The 15,592-nt window shown below is 36.7% G+C and overlaps 1 protein-coding gene across 1 annotated transcript in view; it reads left to right on the top strand.

The window, feature by feature from the left end:
* SP2353 (EGF like, fibronectin type III and laminin G domains protein pikachurin) overlaps positions 1-14,033 on the top strand; it is a 348,551-nt gene extending 334,518 nt beyond the window's left edge. The window contains 5 exon segments of the mRNA XM_075309229.1: positions 1,863-2,015; positions 2,171-4,326; positions 7,733-7,834; positions 7,894-7,997; positions 12,976-14,033. Coding sequence (XP_075165344.1) covers positions 1,863-2,015; positions 2,171-4,326; positions 7,733-7,834; positions 7,894-7,997; positions 12,976-13,130 — 2,670 coding nt within the window. The 3' untranslated portion in view covers positions 13,131-14,033.
* The last annotated feature ends 1,559 nt before the right edge of the window (positions 14,034-15,592 follow it).

The following is a 15,592-nucleotide window of genomic DNA, read 5'->3' as shown; positions in this document are numbered from 1 at the left end:
ATACCGTCCGACCTACATCGATAACAACTACTTGTGCCAAGTTTCAAGTCGATAGCTGGTTTCGTTCGGAAGTTAGCGTTATTTCAACAGACGGACGGACGGACGGACATGCTTAGATCGACTCAGAATTTCACCACGACCCAGAATATATATACTTTATGGGGTCTTAGAGCAATATTTCGATGTGTTACAAACGGAATGACAAAGTTAATATACCCCCATCCTATGATGGAGGGTATAAAAATTATTTCGGTATGTTGATCTGCTGAAGATTTAATTCGCCTACGTAAGGGAAAAACCAGACGAAGTGCGGGGGAGGAATATCTGACGAAGTTTAGCTTTCTAGCACCGGGCGGACATTGGTCTGTGAATGATTTACTTCCCAGGCGCCCGGGACGGTTGTCTGACGAAGATGTGCTACGCAGACGCAGGGAAGATAGCCTCACGAAGATTATCTTCATAGCCCGAGGATGGTAGTCTGTCGAAGATTTATATCTCAGGCACGGGAGATGATTATCTGAAGAAGGGAAGGAGTTCGTCCGGCGAAGATTTACGTAACTTGACAAAATTAATGTTGTCTCTTCGTTTTAAGCCGATTAGTCGAGTTTGGCCAACATGAAAAGATGATTTGTCGATATGACGCGACTTCTAAAAAGAATTAAAATTCGATTTTGAAAATTATGAAGAGTCTAGTTCACGAAACCTCTCGAAAAAGCAGTTGAGCTGATATAGTTCCCAACATATATTTCAGCGGAAAAGGAATCTGTCCTCTAGAAACTACAAAGGGCATAATTTTGTGTAGTCCCTCTCGTTCTGTGAATATGATCCTGCAGCACAATTTTCTCTCAGGCTGTCACTCAATTTCCTTTTTTGAAGAAAATTAATTTCCTTTTATCATCTTTACTAAAGGGTGATTCTTTTGAGGTTAGGATTTTCATGCATTAGTATTTGACAGATCACGTGGGATTTCAGACATGGTGTCAAAGAGAAAGATGCTCAGTATGCTTTGACATTTCATCATGAATAGACTTACTAACGAGCCACAACGTCGAATTTTCAGTGAATGGGCCCTAGAAAAGTTGGCAGAAAATCCGCTTTTTTATCGACAAATTTTGTTCAGCGATGAGGCTCATTTCTGGTTGAATGGCTACGTAAATAAGCAAAATTGCCGCATTTGGAGTGAAGAGCAACCAGAAGCCGTTCAAGAACTGCCCATGCATCCCGAAAAATGCACTGTTTGGTGTGGTTTGTACGCTGGTGGAATCATTGGACCGTATTTTTTCAAAGATGCTGTTGGACGCAACGTTACGGTGAATGGCGATCGCTATCGTTCGATGCTAACAAACTTTTTGTTGCCAAAAATGGAAGAACTGAACTTGGTTGACATGTGGTTTCAACAAGATGGCGCTACATGCCACACAGCTCGCGATTCTATGGCCATTTTGAGGGAAAACTTCGGAGAACAATTCATCTCAAGAAATGGACCGGTAAGTTGGCCACCAAGATCATGCGATTTGACGCCTTTAGACTATTTTTTGTGGGGCTACGTCAAGTCTAAAGTCTACAGAAATAAGCCAGCAACTATTCCAGCTTTGGAAGACAACATTTCCGAAGAAATTCGGGCTATTCCGGCCGAAATGCTCGAAAAAGTTGCCCAAAATTGGACTTTCCGAATGGACCACCTAAGACGCAGCCGCGGTCAACATTTAAATGAAATTATCTTCAAAAAGTAAATGTCATGGACCAATCTAACGTTTCAAATAAAGAACCGATGAGATTTTGCAAATTTTATGCGTTTTTTTTTTTTTAAAGTTATCAAGCTCTTAACAAATCACCCTTTATTTGCTCTTTATATTTTGCAGATTGACCAAATGCCTGAAGTGATGACCATTTCTTCGAACGGCTTCTGGCACCTTTCACTACCAGAGAATCTCTTTGTGGGCGGTGTTAACCACATAGACAAACTGCCCATGGACTTGAAAAGTAAACCCTTCTTCATGGGATGCATACAAAGGGTAAGTGTAAGGGCAGCGACAGCAATGCACACACACACACACACACCACAGTATCCAATTAAAACCTTTAGAGCACCTCAACAATAAACACTTTTCTTATGATTTCCATTTTATTTTAATTTCTCTTTCTTCTCTTCGTGATTTTCTTGCAATAGATTGAAATAAATGGCCACCCCCTATCCATAATATCGGAGGCATTGGGTGGAACAAATGTGGGCAATTGTCCACATGCCTGTGTAGCACGACCTTGTGGTCCTTTGTCCGAGTGTATACCACAAATGGAGAGCTATGAGTGTCGTTGTAGTGCCTACAATGAACAATGCAATAAAGCCCAACAACACAAGGATATGAAGAAAAACGAAGATTCCGAGTTCGATAAGAAAACAAGTAAAATCCAATCTAAAGTCCATAGCCAAAAGGTTGATGGAAATGGTGGGGATAATGGAGGTGCATACAATGGCTTGAATGTTAAGGCTAACAAACTGCAGCAATTTGAGCATCAGCCAAAGGGACAAAAACCACATAAGAAAGGGAAGAAATCGCATATGTTGTGGCAGCAACAGCAACAACAACACAAACAACAGCATAAGAGTCAGCAACATCAGAAATTAAGAGCAGCAGCAGCAGCAGCAGCAACAAGACCAAGTACCAGTACATCTACAACGACAACGAGTACCACAACCCCATCACCACCACCACCCATGACAACAACAACAATGACTTGGCAGGACATGGATATTATCAATAAGGATATACTCGAGACCCAGGAAACTCTAGAGCACATCATGGAAAAAATGAAGGCCGATGAGTTGGTACTCGATGACGATGAAGAAGATGAGGTACCCGATGAGGATGCCGATGAAATGGAAGATGATATGATATTCCGAGATATAAAAGCCATGCATGAACAGCAAGAGCAGCAGCATGAAGAGGAATTGGAAAGACAAAAACACTTGTCTTGGAACAGTGGTATGAATAACCGCAATGGCAACAGCAACGTTAATGGAAAATCACAACGAAACCGCAACAAAAGGAAACACTCGGTCAACACCTCAACCACCAGCACAACAACGACTACGACAACCACCACCACCCCATCGACAACAACAACCCCCAGACCCTTACCTCCTAAGGTAACAAAAAGACCCTTCGATAAAAAATCCCCTTACAATCGAAAACAACCACATGGGGGATATGTAGCCACAAAACCAGATCCCCATTACAAGACACCTGTTATGGACAAGCCGCAACATAAATTAAGTCGCCTGCCCACACATTATGAAAGTTTCCAAACCAATACCGGAAGTGACATCTTAACCTTTGAAGATCCCATAGCCTTGGAAGAACAATGGCAGGATTTCAATGAACCCTCCTCCTTGGCATCATCGTTGGAATCCAGTGAACATGAGGAGGATGGCCAAGAAAATCCGGAAACAGAAAGCCATATGGAAATGTGGAATACAAATTTTGACAAGGACAACCAGGAAAGGGATGAGCACATCACCAACAACAACAATGAGCCAAATCCATCAACTCCTAAAGAGAATACCTCAGAGAATCCCCCAGAGAATACTAGTGAAGATACCTTTGTTATGGATGAGTCTCTGTTCGATGAAAACGATGGAACCGAAGATTATCAACGTAAACAATTGGCCCAGGATATGAAACGTATTATGGCCAATTCCAAGGTCCATTATACTCCTAAACAACCAAAATTAGTTATTACCGAATATGATTACAGCAATGAAGAAGATGAGAAAATCGGCCAATACAATCATCAGGCCCATGACAGCAGTAGTGAGGAGGAGGAGGAGCGGGAACAAACTCAGAAAAACAAATTCCAGCAAGAATCACCATCTAAAAAATTCTTCCATCAATCCTTGGATGAAGATGCCGGCGTTGATGATGATGGTGAAAATAGCCATGAATTTGATAATCACGAGAAAAACGACGACAATAATGAAGATGACCAAGAATCACAAGAATTTTTGGATATCAAAAAATCGAAAACCAATTCAGATCCCACACAAACCCATACCGATTGGAGTTTATTGAGTAAATTTGATTTACCTTCGAATGAAAATCGTCCTCCCATAGGAGTTCGAAAAAATTTCGGAGCCTGTTTTGTTGGCCATGAAAGTTATTTCCATTACAACGATATCGAGACTATGAATCAAGTGATAAGCAATAACATCGATTTGAATTTGAGAATAAAAACCCGCTCCGAACGTGGTGTCATCCTATGGACAGCTTGTGTGGGTACCATGGATCAGGATTCGGATGATTATCTTTCGCTGGGCATAGAAGATGGGTAAGTTGTAGAGAAGAGCACATTTAGACAGATAACATTTTTAAGAATTTAAGGGGGGGGGGGGGGAGGTATCACATTCTTTCCCCTCTTATATAGATAAAACGCTTAATCACCGATGTCAATTATAAAAGTAATTAAAGAATTTTTGTGTACATATTGTGAGCGCATAGAAGGGTTTTGCGGTATCAAATGAAAGGAAAATGATCGGTATCAAATGAAAGGAAATACTTAAGCTGCACAAACTAAAGTAGCTTTTGGTTTTGCAGCCCCTAGAATGTTTACCATAAGACATTTAAGTACGCACATCCAGTACGAAGAAGCGAACTGTCTCCATTGGATGAGTCCAGAGTGAAGTGCAAGGTGGCAGGTCTATGCCTTTTGATGTGCGTGAAATATCCACAATTCGGGCACACATCTTGAATTGCTGGGTTCAGAAGTGAGAGGTAACTGTATGTGTACATGGCGGATCATAGATGGGATATAACCGATCTGGTCTCTCTAGGCAAACATCTCTCGAAATTATTGGTAGTTGATGGTCTTCCACCCAGCACAACGCCGCATTGGTAGGAAGATATTGCTTTCTGACCCTTTGGCATGTGCATGGCCTTCAATGCCGTCCTTAATCCCTCATCACTGTCATTGCCAATCAGGTGATTAATTGATTGCAAGTCGAACCGAATCCCCCTGCACTTTAACAGATGCTGGTTGGTGTGGAGATCTCAGTGTTGCCTCACCAAGAACATTTCCGACATTCAGTGGCAATCCGCAGCGCAATATACTGCACTGTTAGAAGATTTCTCCCTTTTGTCTCCCTTATAACGAGAGACCAAACGGTGTGGCATAGGCGACGACCAATCGAATCATTGGTCTCTTTATCTTTCGTTCAAGTGCTACCAGTCAATGCCTTTATGATTTTCTTTTTACTCCCAACGTTTTTGGCAACCATTTCTGCATGTTTTCCAAAGAGGATCATCCTGTCACTCGTCACACCAAGAACATCGAGGATATTGCAGGTTGTAATGCCATGCTCTCGTATGTTATGTTGATAACAAGCTCCTGGTTCACCTATTTGGTCCACGATGTGAAAATGGTCTCCCTCGATTTCGTGGCAGAATATTTCTAAATTTTTTCTCCCTTATAATGAGAGTCCAAACGGGGCCGCATAGGCGACGACCAATCGAATCATTGGTCTCTTTATCTTTCATTCAAGTCATTCAAGATACCTGCTGACAAAGAAGTCCAGAGAGGTAGTCATCACGATACGAGTGTCCAAAGTGGTTTTCAGATATCGGGAATATTGAGTGTTGCCAGAAACCTAGCAGCATTCTCTCCAATGTTCTTGAACATCCTCCTATCCATTCCACCCGGGCCAATTGCAGTGGAACTTTTGACTCTTTTATCGCCCGGAGTACACACTCCTGGCTCATGACCAAAGGAGGGGCTGTCTGATCTCAGTGCGTGAAAGCGTCGCCTTTACATTCTACTTGCACGGTCTGTAATCTAGGGGTGCTTGACAAATTGTCTACTTAAGGCATTCGCTGTACGGGTATCATCCTTCGCAGCTTACCCTCTGAATAAAATTGAGACGCTGTCTTTCCGTTTGGGATTCGAGAGGTTATGGTACGTCGACTACAAGATGACACTCCTGCAAATGCTTGCGCTATTTCTCTTGCCTATAGGTGGCTACAAACCCGTCGATTTCCTAGCTACACTAGGGATCCATACCACCTGGGCCAATTGAGGTGAAACTTTTGACGCCTTTATCGCCCGGAGTACACAATCCTGGCTCATAACCCAAGGGAAGCTGTCTGGTCTGAGTGCGCGCCTTTGCCTTATATTTGCACGGTCTGCAATCTAGGGGTACTCGACAAATTTTCTGCATAAGGAATTCGATGTACGCGTATCATCCTTCGGATTTTACATACCAAATAAAATGGACATACTGTCTTTCCCTTTGGGATACTAGAGGTACGGAATTGTCGGCCACGGTTGCACGGTCTGCAATCTAGGGGTATTCGACAAATTGTCTGCATAAGGAATTCGATGTACGCGTATCATCCTTCGGATTTTACATACCAAATAAAATTGACATACTGTCTTTCCCTTTGGGATACTAGAGGTACCGAAACGTCGACCACTTCTCTCGCTTATGGGTTGATTTCCTTAAAGACACTCGGTATCCTGGTATTAGCTGGATATTATTTCCGTATCTCGTCACTTATATCTGCCAACATGAGTGCTCCGTAACTCCGACAAATGTCGGTATACATTTTTTGCATATTCTCGACAAGACATCCCAGAAGATATTCTCTTCAGCCGGGCGCTGACATTGGAAGTGAAGCAATGAAACTCGTACTCAGTTAGAGAGGTAAAGTCACCTGATCCTCATCATATTCTCCCTTGGGTCACATGCAAGCTCTGAGTTCCAAATGTCACAATGTGCATACAAATCGCCTAACGGTATAGGCGGTATGTCACTACTATGGTATGTCCTCTGTAATGGTTTATATCATCCCTGGAAAGCCGAATCGGGAGGAATATACACGTTTAGCAGGCACCGTGACAGTTATCTCCTGTATGTGGGGGTCAATGTCACAGAGTCATGGACAATTAAGACTATTCTTCCGCCGGCCTTACTTTCTCTGTCCTGCCTAAGAATAGAAAGCAGTATGATTTGGTAACACCATTCCTACTGGAAGATTTAGTCTCTTGAAGGATCTTAAGGCCACTCAACTTGTTCCTATCAGCGGCTGTCGCACCTAGCCCACTTAGCTGTGCTCAGGATTGTGCTGACAAGAAAGAGTCATGGTGTCGTGTCTTGTCTGTTGTTAATGGATAGGGCTTATGGTATTTGGTTCTCCGGCAGCAGATTCCAACAAAATCAGGTGTATATTGGATTGTATGCTCTCAATTTCGCCAGCACAAAGAAGGAGGAGCAAACTGGCCGGCAGACTCTGCTCTCAAAGGAAAACGGAATTGGATAGAAATTGGGATTTGGATTTGGGAAGTGGGATAGTGTAGACATACATGTTTGCTTTCATACCTTGGTCTGTTGCAGTCCTTGGACCAAGAGCGACTCGGTCGGTATGTAGGACCGATTGTAATGAGGGTCGGTAGCTATTGTTTGGATTGTTGAGTGTTTTGTGTTTGGATTTTATTGTAGTACCATGCATTTTGATAGACATAAAATTATGTCTGAACCCGTTTTTTATTTTAAAGTCGTTTTGAAATATTGCACCATCGAAAGAAAAACGAAGGCCGTTCATGAATTTGTAAATGAAACCATGTATGCTTCTATTTCATTTTGATACCGTCCGTTCACGATTTTGGAACGCAATTTTTGATTTAGTTATTGGGAAAAAGATTTTATGATAAAATATATTCACAATGTTATTATTAATTTCAGATATCTACACTTCCGATATAATTTGGGTTCAGGTGAGGTGGACATACGATTTAATGCCACTAAGATCAGCGATGGTCTGTGGCATCGCGTGAGAGCCATAAGGTAAGTGAATAGCGATAATGTGTAATGGCAGACTTTTTATAATTTTTATTTTTTTTTAGAAATAACCAAGAAGGCTATTTGGAAGTCGATGGTCGTAAGAGTATAACACTGCGATCACCAGGTTCATTGCGTCAATTAAACACCGATACAGGGCTATATGTTGGTAAGAAATCTAGAAAACTATTTAACCCTTTCACTACCGATGTCCACCTAGAAGGACATTCGAAAAAGACACCAAATTCTATTTTCCCACTTAGTTTCGATTTATTTCTCGACGTTATTTTAAAGTAGAGGCTTCAATCTAAATAAGCTATACATATTTTCCATATTGGTGAGCACTAAAATACATTTTTATTAACTTTTTTAACAATAAACGAAAAATACGTAAATTTGAGACAATTTTTCTACTGTATGTTTCTAGTGAATGGGCATTTATACAAAAACTATAGCTGATACTTTTACGGTTTCTTTTTTGTATTTTTGCTCACACTGTGAAAGATATTATAGGCTAAATGTCGCTTATTTTCGTAAGGCCATTTAGTCACAATTCAAGAATCAAGTTTTCAGAAGAAGCGCATATAGCTCTTGAAGTAATTGAGGTAGGTTCTCAAAATGACAATGCTGTTAGTACAAATAAAAACAGAAGAAAAATTAAAGTTTTTATATTAGGTTTATTTCGGTAGTGAAAGGGTTAAAGTTTATTGAATAAATCTAAATTAAATTAAATTTTAGTTCAATGAAATGAAATTAAATTACTTTTTATGTTTTATGGATCTGACGGTGCGTCCACGTGTATGCCGCACTCCAAATGGCTACCGGCTTAAAATTCATCCCACTTCGCTCGGGGTATGATTACCACTTCGGAACCGCTTTCGCATTACTTCGTGGTACACCCCACGTAGTCCGTGACCATCTCCTTCTAGTCCGCACCCAGATCCAAGCTTACATTACTCATGTAGTAGTGCCCATGTCATTCTTTCCTCCGGAGAATGTGTTCCTTAAATCGCCCTTTGGCCTCCCAGTTCACTCTCACTATTTTATTTCTCGGAGAGACATGTCCAATATCATCTTCTAGCGCTGTCCGTCGTTCTACTTGCCGGCTACATCTAAAGAATGTATGTTCGGCGTCATCCACAACCCCTTCTTCATTGTAAATACAGTATCGGTAATAATACAAAGTATCGTTGACCAGAGAGCATCTGAGTCATGTAATACGTTACTTCCCCAGATCTTCTCTCTCGCCATAACTCTATGTCAGTTATAAGGCGTTGTGTCCATCTGCCCTTTGCCTCATTTCTCCATCGTTCCTGCCATCTTTCTCTGGTCTCTTGTCGAATGTTCGGTATCATGTCCGCAGAGCCTTGTTGTTTAGCGTCGAAAACTTTCTACCGCTCAATCGCGGTAGAAGGTTTCCCAAAACTGCCGTTCTCTGTACTGAAAGCAGCTTTTTCGCTCCAGTCGCTCTCTGTAGGGTCGACGCCCAGATCTCACATCCATAGAGGAGTATACTGTTAGTCATCTCCATGAGTATCCTTCTTCTGCCTGCTCAGTCGCGACGTTATCATAGCAGCTTTCTCCGTTGCGTACTTTATCTGCTTGGAGTACGCTAGTTTCGAGTCCAGCCTTAGACCCAAGTACTTGATTCACTACCTTGTTCGGTTTAGCATGTCGTCTATATGAAACTCTATTTCTAGAGGCAGATGTCGCCTCGTTAGTAGTATCAGTTCCGTCTTTTGCATGGCTAATTGTAAGCCATGCGTGTCTTTCGCGCGTATCATGGTTCCGCGAAGTTCGCGTTGAAACTATTCTGTACTTCTCTCTTCTATCACAGCGGCTATGTCATCAGCGTAGCCAACAAGGAATGTATCATCTGGCATGGGTACCTTCAGTATCTCATCGTATGTTGCGTTCCAGAGATCTGGTCCAAAGATTGAGCCTCGTGCGGCACCTGAGGTTACCTCCATTCTTCTTAGGCCCAGTATAGTGTCGTATATCAAAACTCGGTCCTTGAGATAGTCTTTCAATATTCTCGCAAATATTTCGTTATGTGAAATATGGACTCTAGGGTACGTCTGCCCAACTTAGGCTCTTGAAAGCGTTCTTAATATCCAGCGCCGCCAGAAGAATTATAGATCTTGAAGCGTGACTGCCTTGCTGTGTCGCCCGGACGGCGCCTGATACTTCGAGTTTCCAGGTCTAAATCCATATTGTCTCGTGGACAGGCCCCCAACAGTCATGATAGCTTCGTCAAATCGTGGTTTGATGAACCGTTCGATTCATTTTCCAGCTGTGGTCTGTACGACGCTTGGTCACCCTTGTCCTTGCTGATAAGAACCAGCCTTTGTTTTTTTCCACATTTTAGAGAAGATTCCCTCTATTAGGCAGCTGTTGTACATAGCAAGAAGGGTCTCGGGTCGCAATGGGTACCGATTTCCATAATTTTAAAATAAAAATTAAAATTTAAATTTAATCGTAATTTTAATTAAAATTAATATTAATATTAAAATTTAAAAACAAAATTAAGGTAAATAAATTAAAATTAAATTGAATTAACTTGAAATAATAAATAAAATTATATAATATGAAATTATCGGGTCTCGGGTCGCTTGGTACCTATTTCCATAATTTTAAAATTAATATTAAAATTAAAAATAAGATTCAAATTAAAGCTAAAATTGAAATTAAAAATAAAAATAAAATTTAAATTAAAATAAAAATTAAAATTAAAATTAAAATTAAAATTAAAATTAAAATTAAAATAAAAATAAAATTAAAAGAAAAGTAAAAGTAAAATTAAATTAAAATTAGAATTAAAATTAGAACTAAAATTAAAATTGAAATAAAAAACAAGTATATACGGCCGTATGGACCGATGTGGACCAATTTTTGCATGATTGTTAGAGACCATATACCAACACCATGTACCAAATTTCAGCCGGATCGGATGAAATTTGCTTCTCTTTTAGGCTCCGCAAGCCAAATCTGAGGATCGGTTTATATGGGGGCTATATATAATTATGGACCGATGTGGACCAATTTTTGCATGATTGTTAGAGACCATATACCAACACCATGTACCAAATTTCAGCCGGATCGGATGAAATTTGCTTCTCTTTTAGGCTCCGCAAGCCAAATCTGGGGATCGGTTTATATGGGGGCTATATATAATTATGGACCGATGTGGACCAATTTTTGCATGATTGTTAGAGACCATATACCAACACAATGTACCAAATTTCAGCCGGATCGGATGAAATTTGCTTCTCTTTTAGGCTCCGCAAGCCAAATCTGGGGATCGGTTTATATGGGGGCTATATATAATTATGGACCGATGTGGACCAATTTTTGCATGATTGTTAGAGACCATATACCAACACCATGTACCAAATTTCAGCCGGATCGGATGAAATTTGCTTCTCTTTTAGGCTCCGAAAGCCAAATCTGGGGATCGGTTTATATGGGGGCTATATATAATTATGGACCGATGTGGACCAATTTTTGCATGATTGTTATAGACCATATACCAAATTTCAGCCGGATCGGATGAAATATGCTTCTGTTACAGGCTCCACAAGCCAAATCTGAGGGTCCCTTTATATGGGGGCTATACGTAAAATTAAAATTAAAATTAAAATTAAAATTAAAATTAAAATTAAAATTAAAATTAAACTTAAAATTAAAATTAAAATTAAAATTAAAATTAAAATTAAAATTAAAATTAAAATTAAAATTAAAATTAAAATTAAAATTAAAATTAAAATTAAAATTAAAATTAAAATTAAAATTAAAATTTAAATTAAAATTAAAATTTAAATTTAAATTAAAATTAAAATTAAAATTAAAATTAAAATTAAAATTAAAATTAAAATTAAAATTAAAATTAAAATTAAAATAAAAATTAAAATTAAAATAAAAATAAAATAAAAATAAAATTAAAAGAAATGTAAAAGTAAAATTAAATTAAAATTAGAATTAAAATTAGAACTAAAATTAAAATTAAAATTGAAATAAAAAACAAGTATATACGGCCGTATGGACCGATGTGGACCAATTTTTGCATGATTGTTAGAGACCATATACCAACACCATGAACCAAATTTCAGCCGGATCGGATGAAATTTGCTTCTCTTTTAGGCTCCGCAAGCCAAATCTGGGGATCGGTTTATATGGGGGCTATATATAATTATGGACCGATGTGGACCAATTTTTGCATGGTTGTTAGAGACCATATACCAACACCATATAACAAATTTCAGCCGGATCGGATGAAATATGCTTCTGTTACAGGCTCCACAAGCCAAATCTGAGGGTCCCTTTATATGGGGGCTATACGTAAAATTAAAATTAAAATTAAAACTAAAATTAAAATTAAAATTAAAATTAAAATTAAAATTAAAATTAAAATTAAAATTAAAATTAGAATTAGAATTAAAATTAAAATAAAATTAAATTTAAAATTACAATTAAAATTAAAAATTTAAATTTTAAATTCAAATTAATATTAATATTAAAATTAAAAAATAGAAATTAAGGTGAATTAAATTAAAATTAAATTGATGTAACTTGAAACAATAAAAAAATAAATAAAATAAATAATACTTTAATTATAGCAAATTGAATAATACTTCGATTAAATCCAATTTTATTTAATTCAATTTAGTTGAAGTTTTTTTTTTTTAATTTTAACTCTTAGTTCTTTATTATTCTTTATTTAATTTTATTTATCTAATATTTATTAGATTATTTATGTAATATTTAATAAAATTTACCGGATATTATAAAAAATTTTAGTTGCATTTTTTGTGATGATTTATATTTAAATTAAAATTAAAAAAAAAACTTAGTTGAATTAAATTAAAATGAAATTGATTTAACTTGAAATAATTATATAAACAAAATTATATTATATGAAATTACATTTATTTTAATTTAATTATTGCAAATTGAATTTTATTTCGATCAAATTAAATTCTAATAAAATCAATTTGATTGAACTTTTTCTTTAATTTTAACTCTTATTTGTTTATTAATTTCTTTTATTTATCTAGTATTTACTATATTATTAATGTAAAATTTAATAAAATTTACCGGATGTTATAAAAAAAAAAACTTTAATTACGTTTTTTCTTACTCATTTTTAGGTGGCCTACCCGATTCGGTATATTTCCCCCGTCGAAGATACACGAATGGCATTGTCGGTTGCATATCGGAAATTGTCATATCTGGTGAATTCAAAATGAACTTTGATCCCAATACATTGGGGACAGCCCATAATGTTGAGACGGGCATACTTTGAAACGTCAATCCGTTGATGTTTCGTATAACTTAAGATTAGTTGAAATTATAATTTATTTTTTAGAATATTATTTGCCTATATAAGAGTACATATATACTAAAAATCTAGAGAAAACGAGAGAAACGAAATGAAACAAAAACTTAAGAAAATTTTTCACACAGTGACCCCACTTTCCAAAAAAAAAAAATAAAAAACAAAAAATATTCCACTCCGCTGCCATCCATTCACCCTAAGCCTATGTCCACCATACCCTCTATCCTGGGTCATAAAAACCTACACCACAACACTGAATGAAAATGTTTGTATAAAGACGCTTTTAAATAAAAAAAAATAAAACTAAAGTAAATAAAACAAATATATATATATACATATTATTGATGATGAAAAACAAAACTAGAAGAGAAAATTAAAAACCAAAAAAGACAAATTTTATAAAATGAAACTTTAACTATAAGCTAAAAAAAAAAGAAAACACAAAAAAACAATGGTACAGAAACTAAAATAATTACATATAAAAAAAATAGAACACAATCACAATTGTTTGAGATGATAAGAAAAAAAAACAGACACAAACTTACACAAATATACAAAATGACTAATACCAGTACATTTACACATAACAAGGACTAAGGATATAACTGACAAAAAAAAAACAAGACCTAACACATATACTCACATACGAGCACATAAGTGCACTCAATTAAGTTATACAAAAACGTACTCTACACACACACATACTCACATACACAATACGAACAAATGAACACCAAACACTATGATTTGAATGGAAGGAAACGGAAACTGATAACTATTATAGCAAAATAAATATATATTGTATGAAAAATGGCAAAGATTTGAATAAATATTTGAATAAATGCAATAAAAATACATATCATAAACTAACACTTTCAAATTCTTCTATATCTACAGAGTTTTAAACATATACACTTCTATGGGTAGGAGGGAAATTTAGACATGACATGATATCCTCAATTTCATTGGGTTGACTGTGACTTCGTCCCTTAGTTGGGGCGGACAAAATAGACAAAATAGCCATTTACCAAGGAAATACACCTGCTCGGGCTTAAATACACCTGTTCCTCTTAAATATGAGTATGTTCGCCCTCCTTGGCTTCGTGTTATTGCGGAGTCATTTAATAAATTCCGTTCTGCCTGCCGTATATGGTTGTGATTCGGTAATCGAAATAACTCGGTGTCTAGCTCCTGCGCTATCCAAAGAAATGCAAATGGTGGCACAAGAAAAATTATTCTGAAACACACCCACAATCGTTGGTAGGATTTACATCCTGACAATGAGGCGTCAAAAAATAGATCACGCTAAGCATTCACCTCATCCCTCATAATTATCCACGCCATAACTTGCAAAAAGGTGTAACTAAAAAAGAATGAAACTGCACTGAAAAAAAAAGCATGCCCGGTTCCAAAGATTTTGTCTTTACTTTAAAAAATTTGGTATTGATTCCGAGCCAAAGAAGCGGAGAATACAAGTAAGGATACTTTTAAGACACAATTCTCTTTTAAATTTGGGTTTTGTGTACTTGCTTCTAGGAAGCAAATTTTAATTTTTCGCTTTCTCAGCTTTTTTTCTTCATATGCTATCAAAGTCCTCTAAAAACGAGTTAACGACAACTTTATTTTCCAAGTTAAGACTCGACTTCGAGTAGAAATTATGCTATGGTTCAAGTAAAAAGCTTCTTTAAAATAAAGTGTTGAAAAGCATGTCCTATATCTGAACGATTTTTTGCTTTGTAGTCAAGGTGCAAAAAGACAACAAATTTAAAGACAATTTCATTAAATTTAAAGAATTTTTCTTAATTATTAAAGTCAAGTTGACCTTAGCCCAAACATTTTTTTTCTTTCATGTTATGATACCCATTTTTAAGCCAAATCACTTAATTATAAGGACAATACGACTTCATTGAAAAGTTTATCGACTTTTGGACAAGGAAAAAAACTTTATATTAGAGAAATGCGTCTTCTATGATAAGCAAAATTTGCATTCGTATTTTAAAGACACGAAATCTTTGATCTCACGACAATATTTTTTTCAGTGTGTTTCGTTTGGATCGGAAAGTGATGCATAATTTAAACAGGAAGCAAAGAATTCTATATGGGCTTATCATTCACCTTTTTTTCTTTATTTAGCTCACATTACAACCAAAATGGTTATATACGGTTACAGAGATACTCATCATCAAAGAAACTACCTTAAAACAAAGCAAAAAATAATAATTAGAACTACAGTCAAGGAGTATAAAAATTTAAAAAAAAACGAAATTCTTGGGAAGTGAAAATTGAGACTATCTCCAGAATACTAAGTACAATAAAAGTAAAGAACTTCGAATTGTTTTTTTTTTGCTGGGTAGTGAGAGCGAAATGTCTTCAAGGTAGAAAATAAAAATGATTGCACATTCGTTAGAAAGTGATTGTGCAAACAGATA

The sequence above is a fragment of the Haematobia irritans genome, chromosome 5 (genome assembly GCF_050003625.1).
Source record: "Haematobia irritans isolate KBUSLIRL chromosome 5, ASM5000362v1, whole genome shotgun sequence".
Taxonomy (NCBI): Eukaryota; Metazoa; Arthropoda; class Insecta; order Diptera; family Muscidae; genus Haematobia; species Haematobia irritans.
The sequence above is the reverse complement of the archived record's forward strand: the minus strand, read 5'-3'. Positions and strand labels throughout refer to the sequence as shown.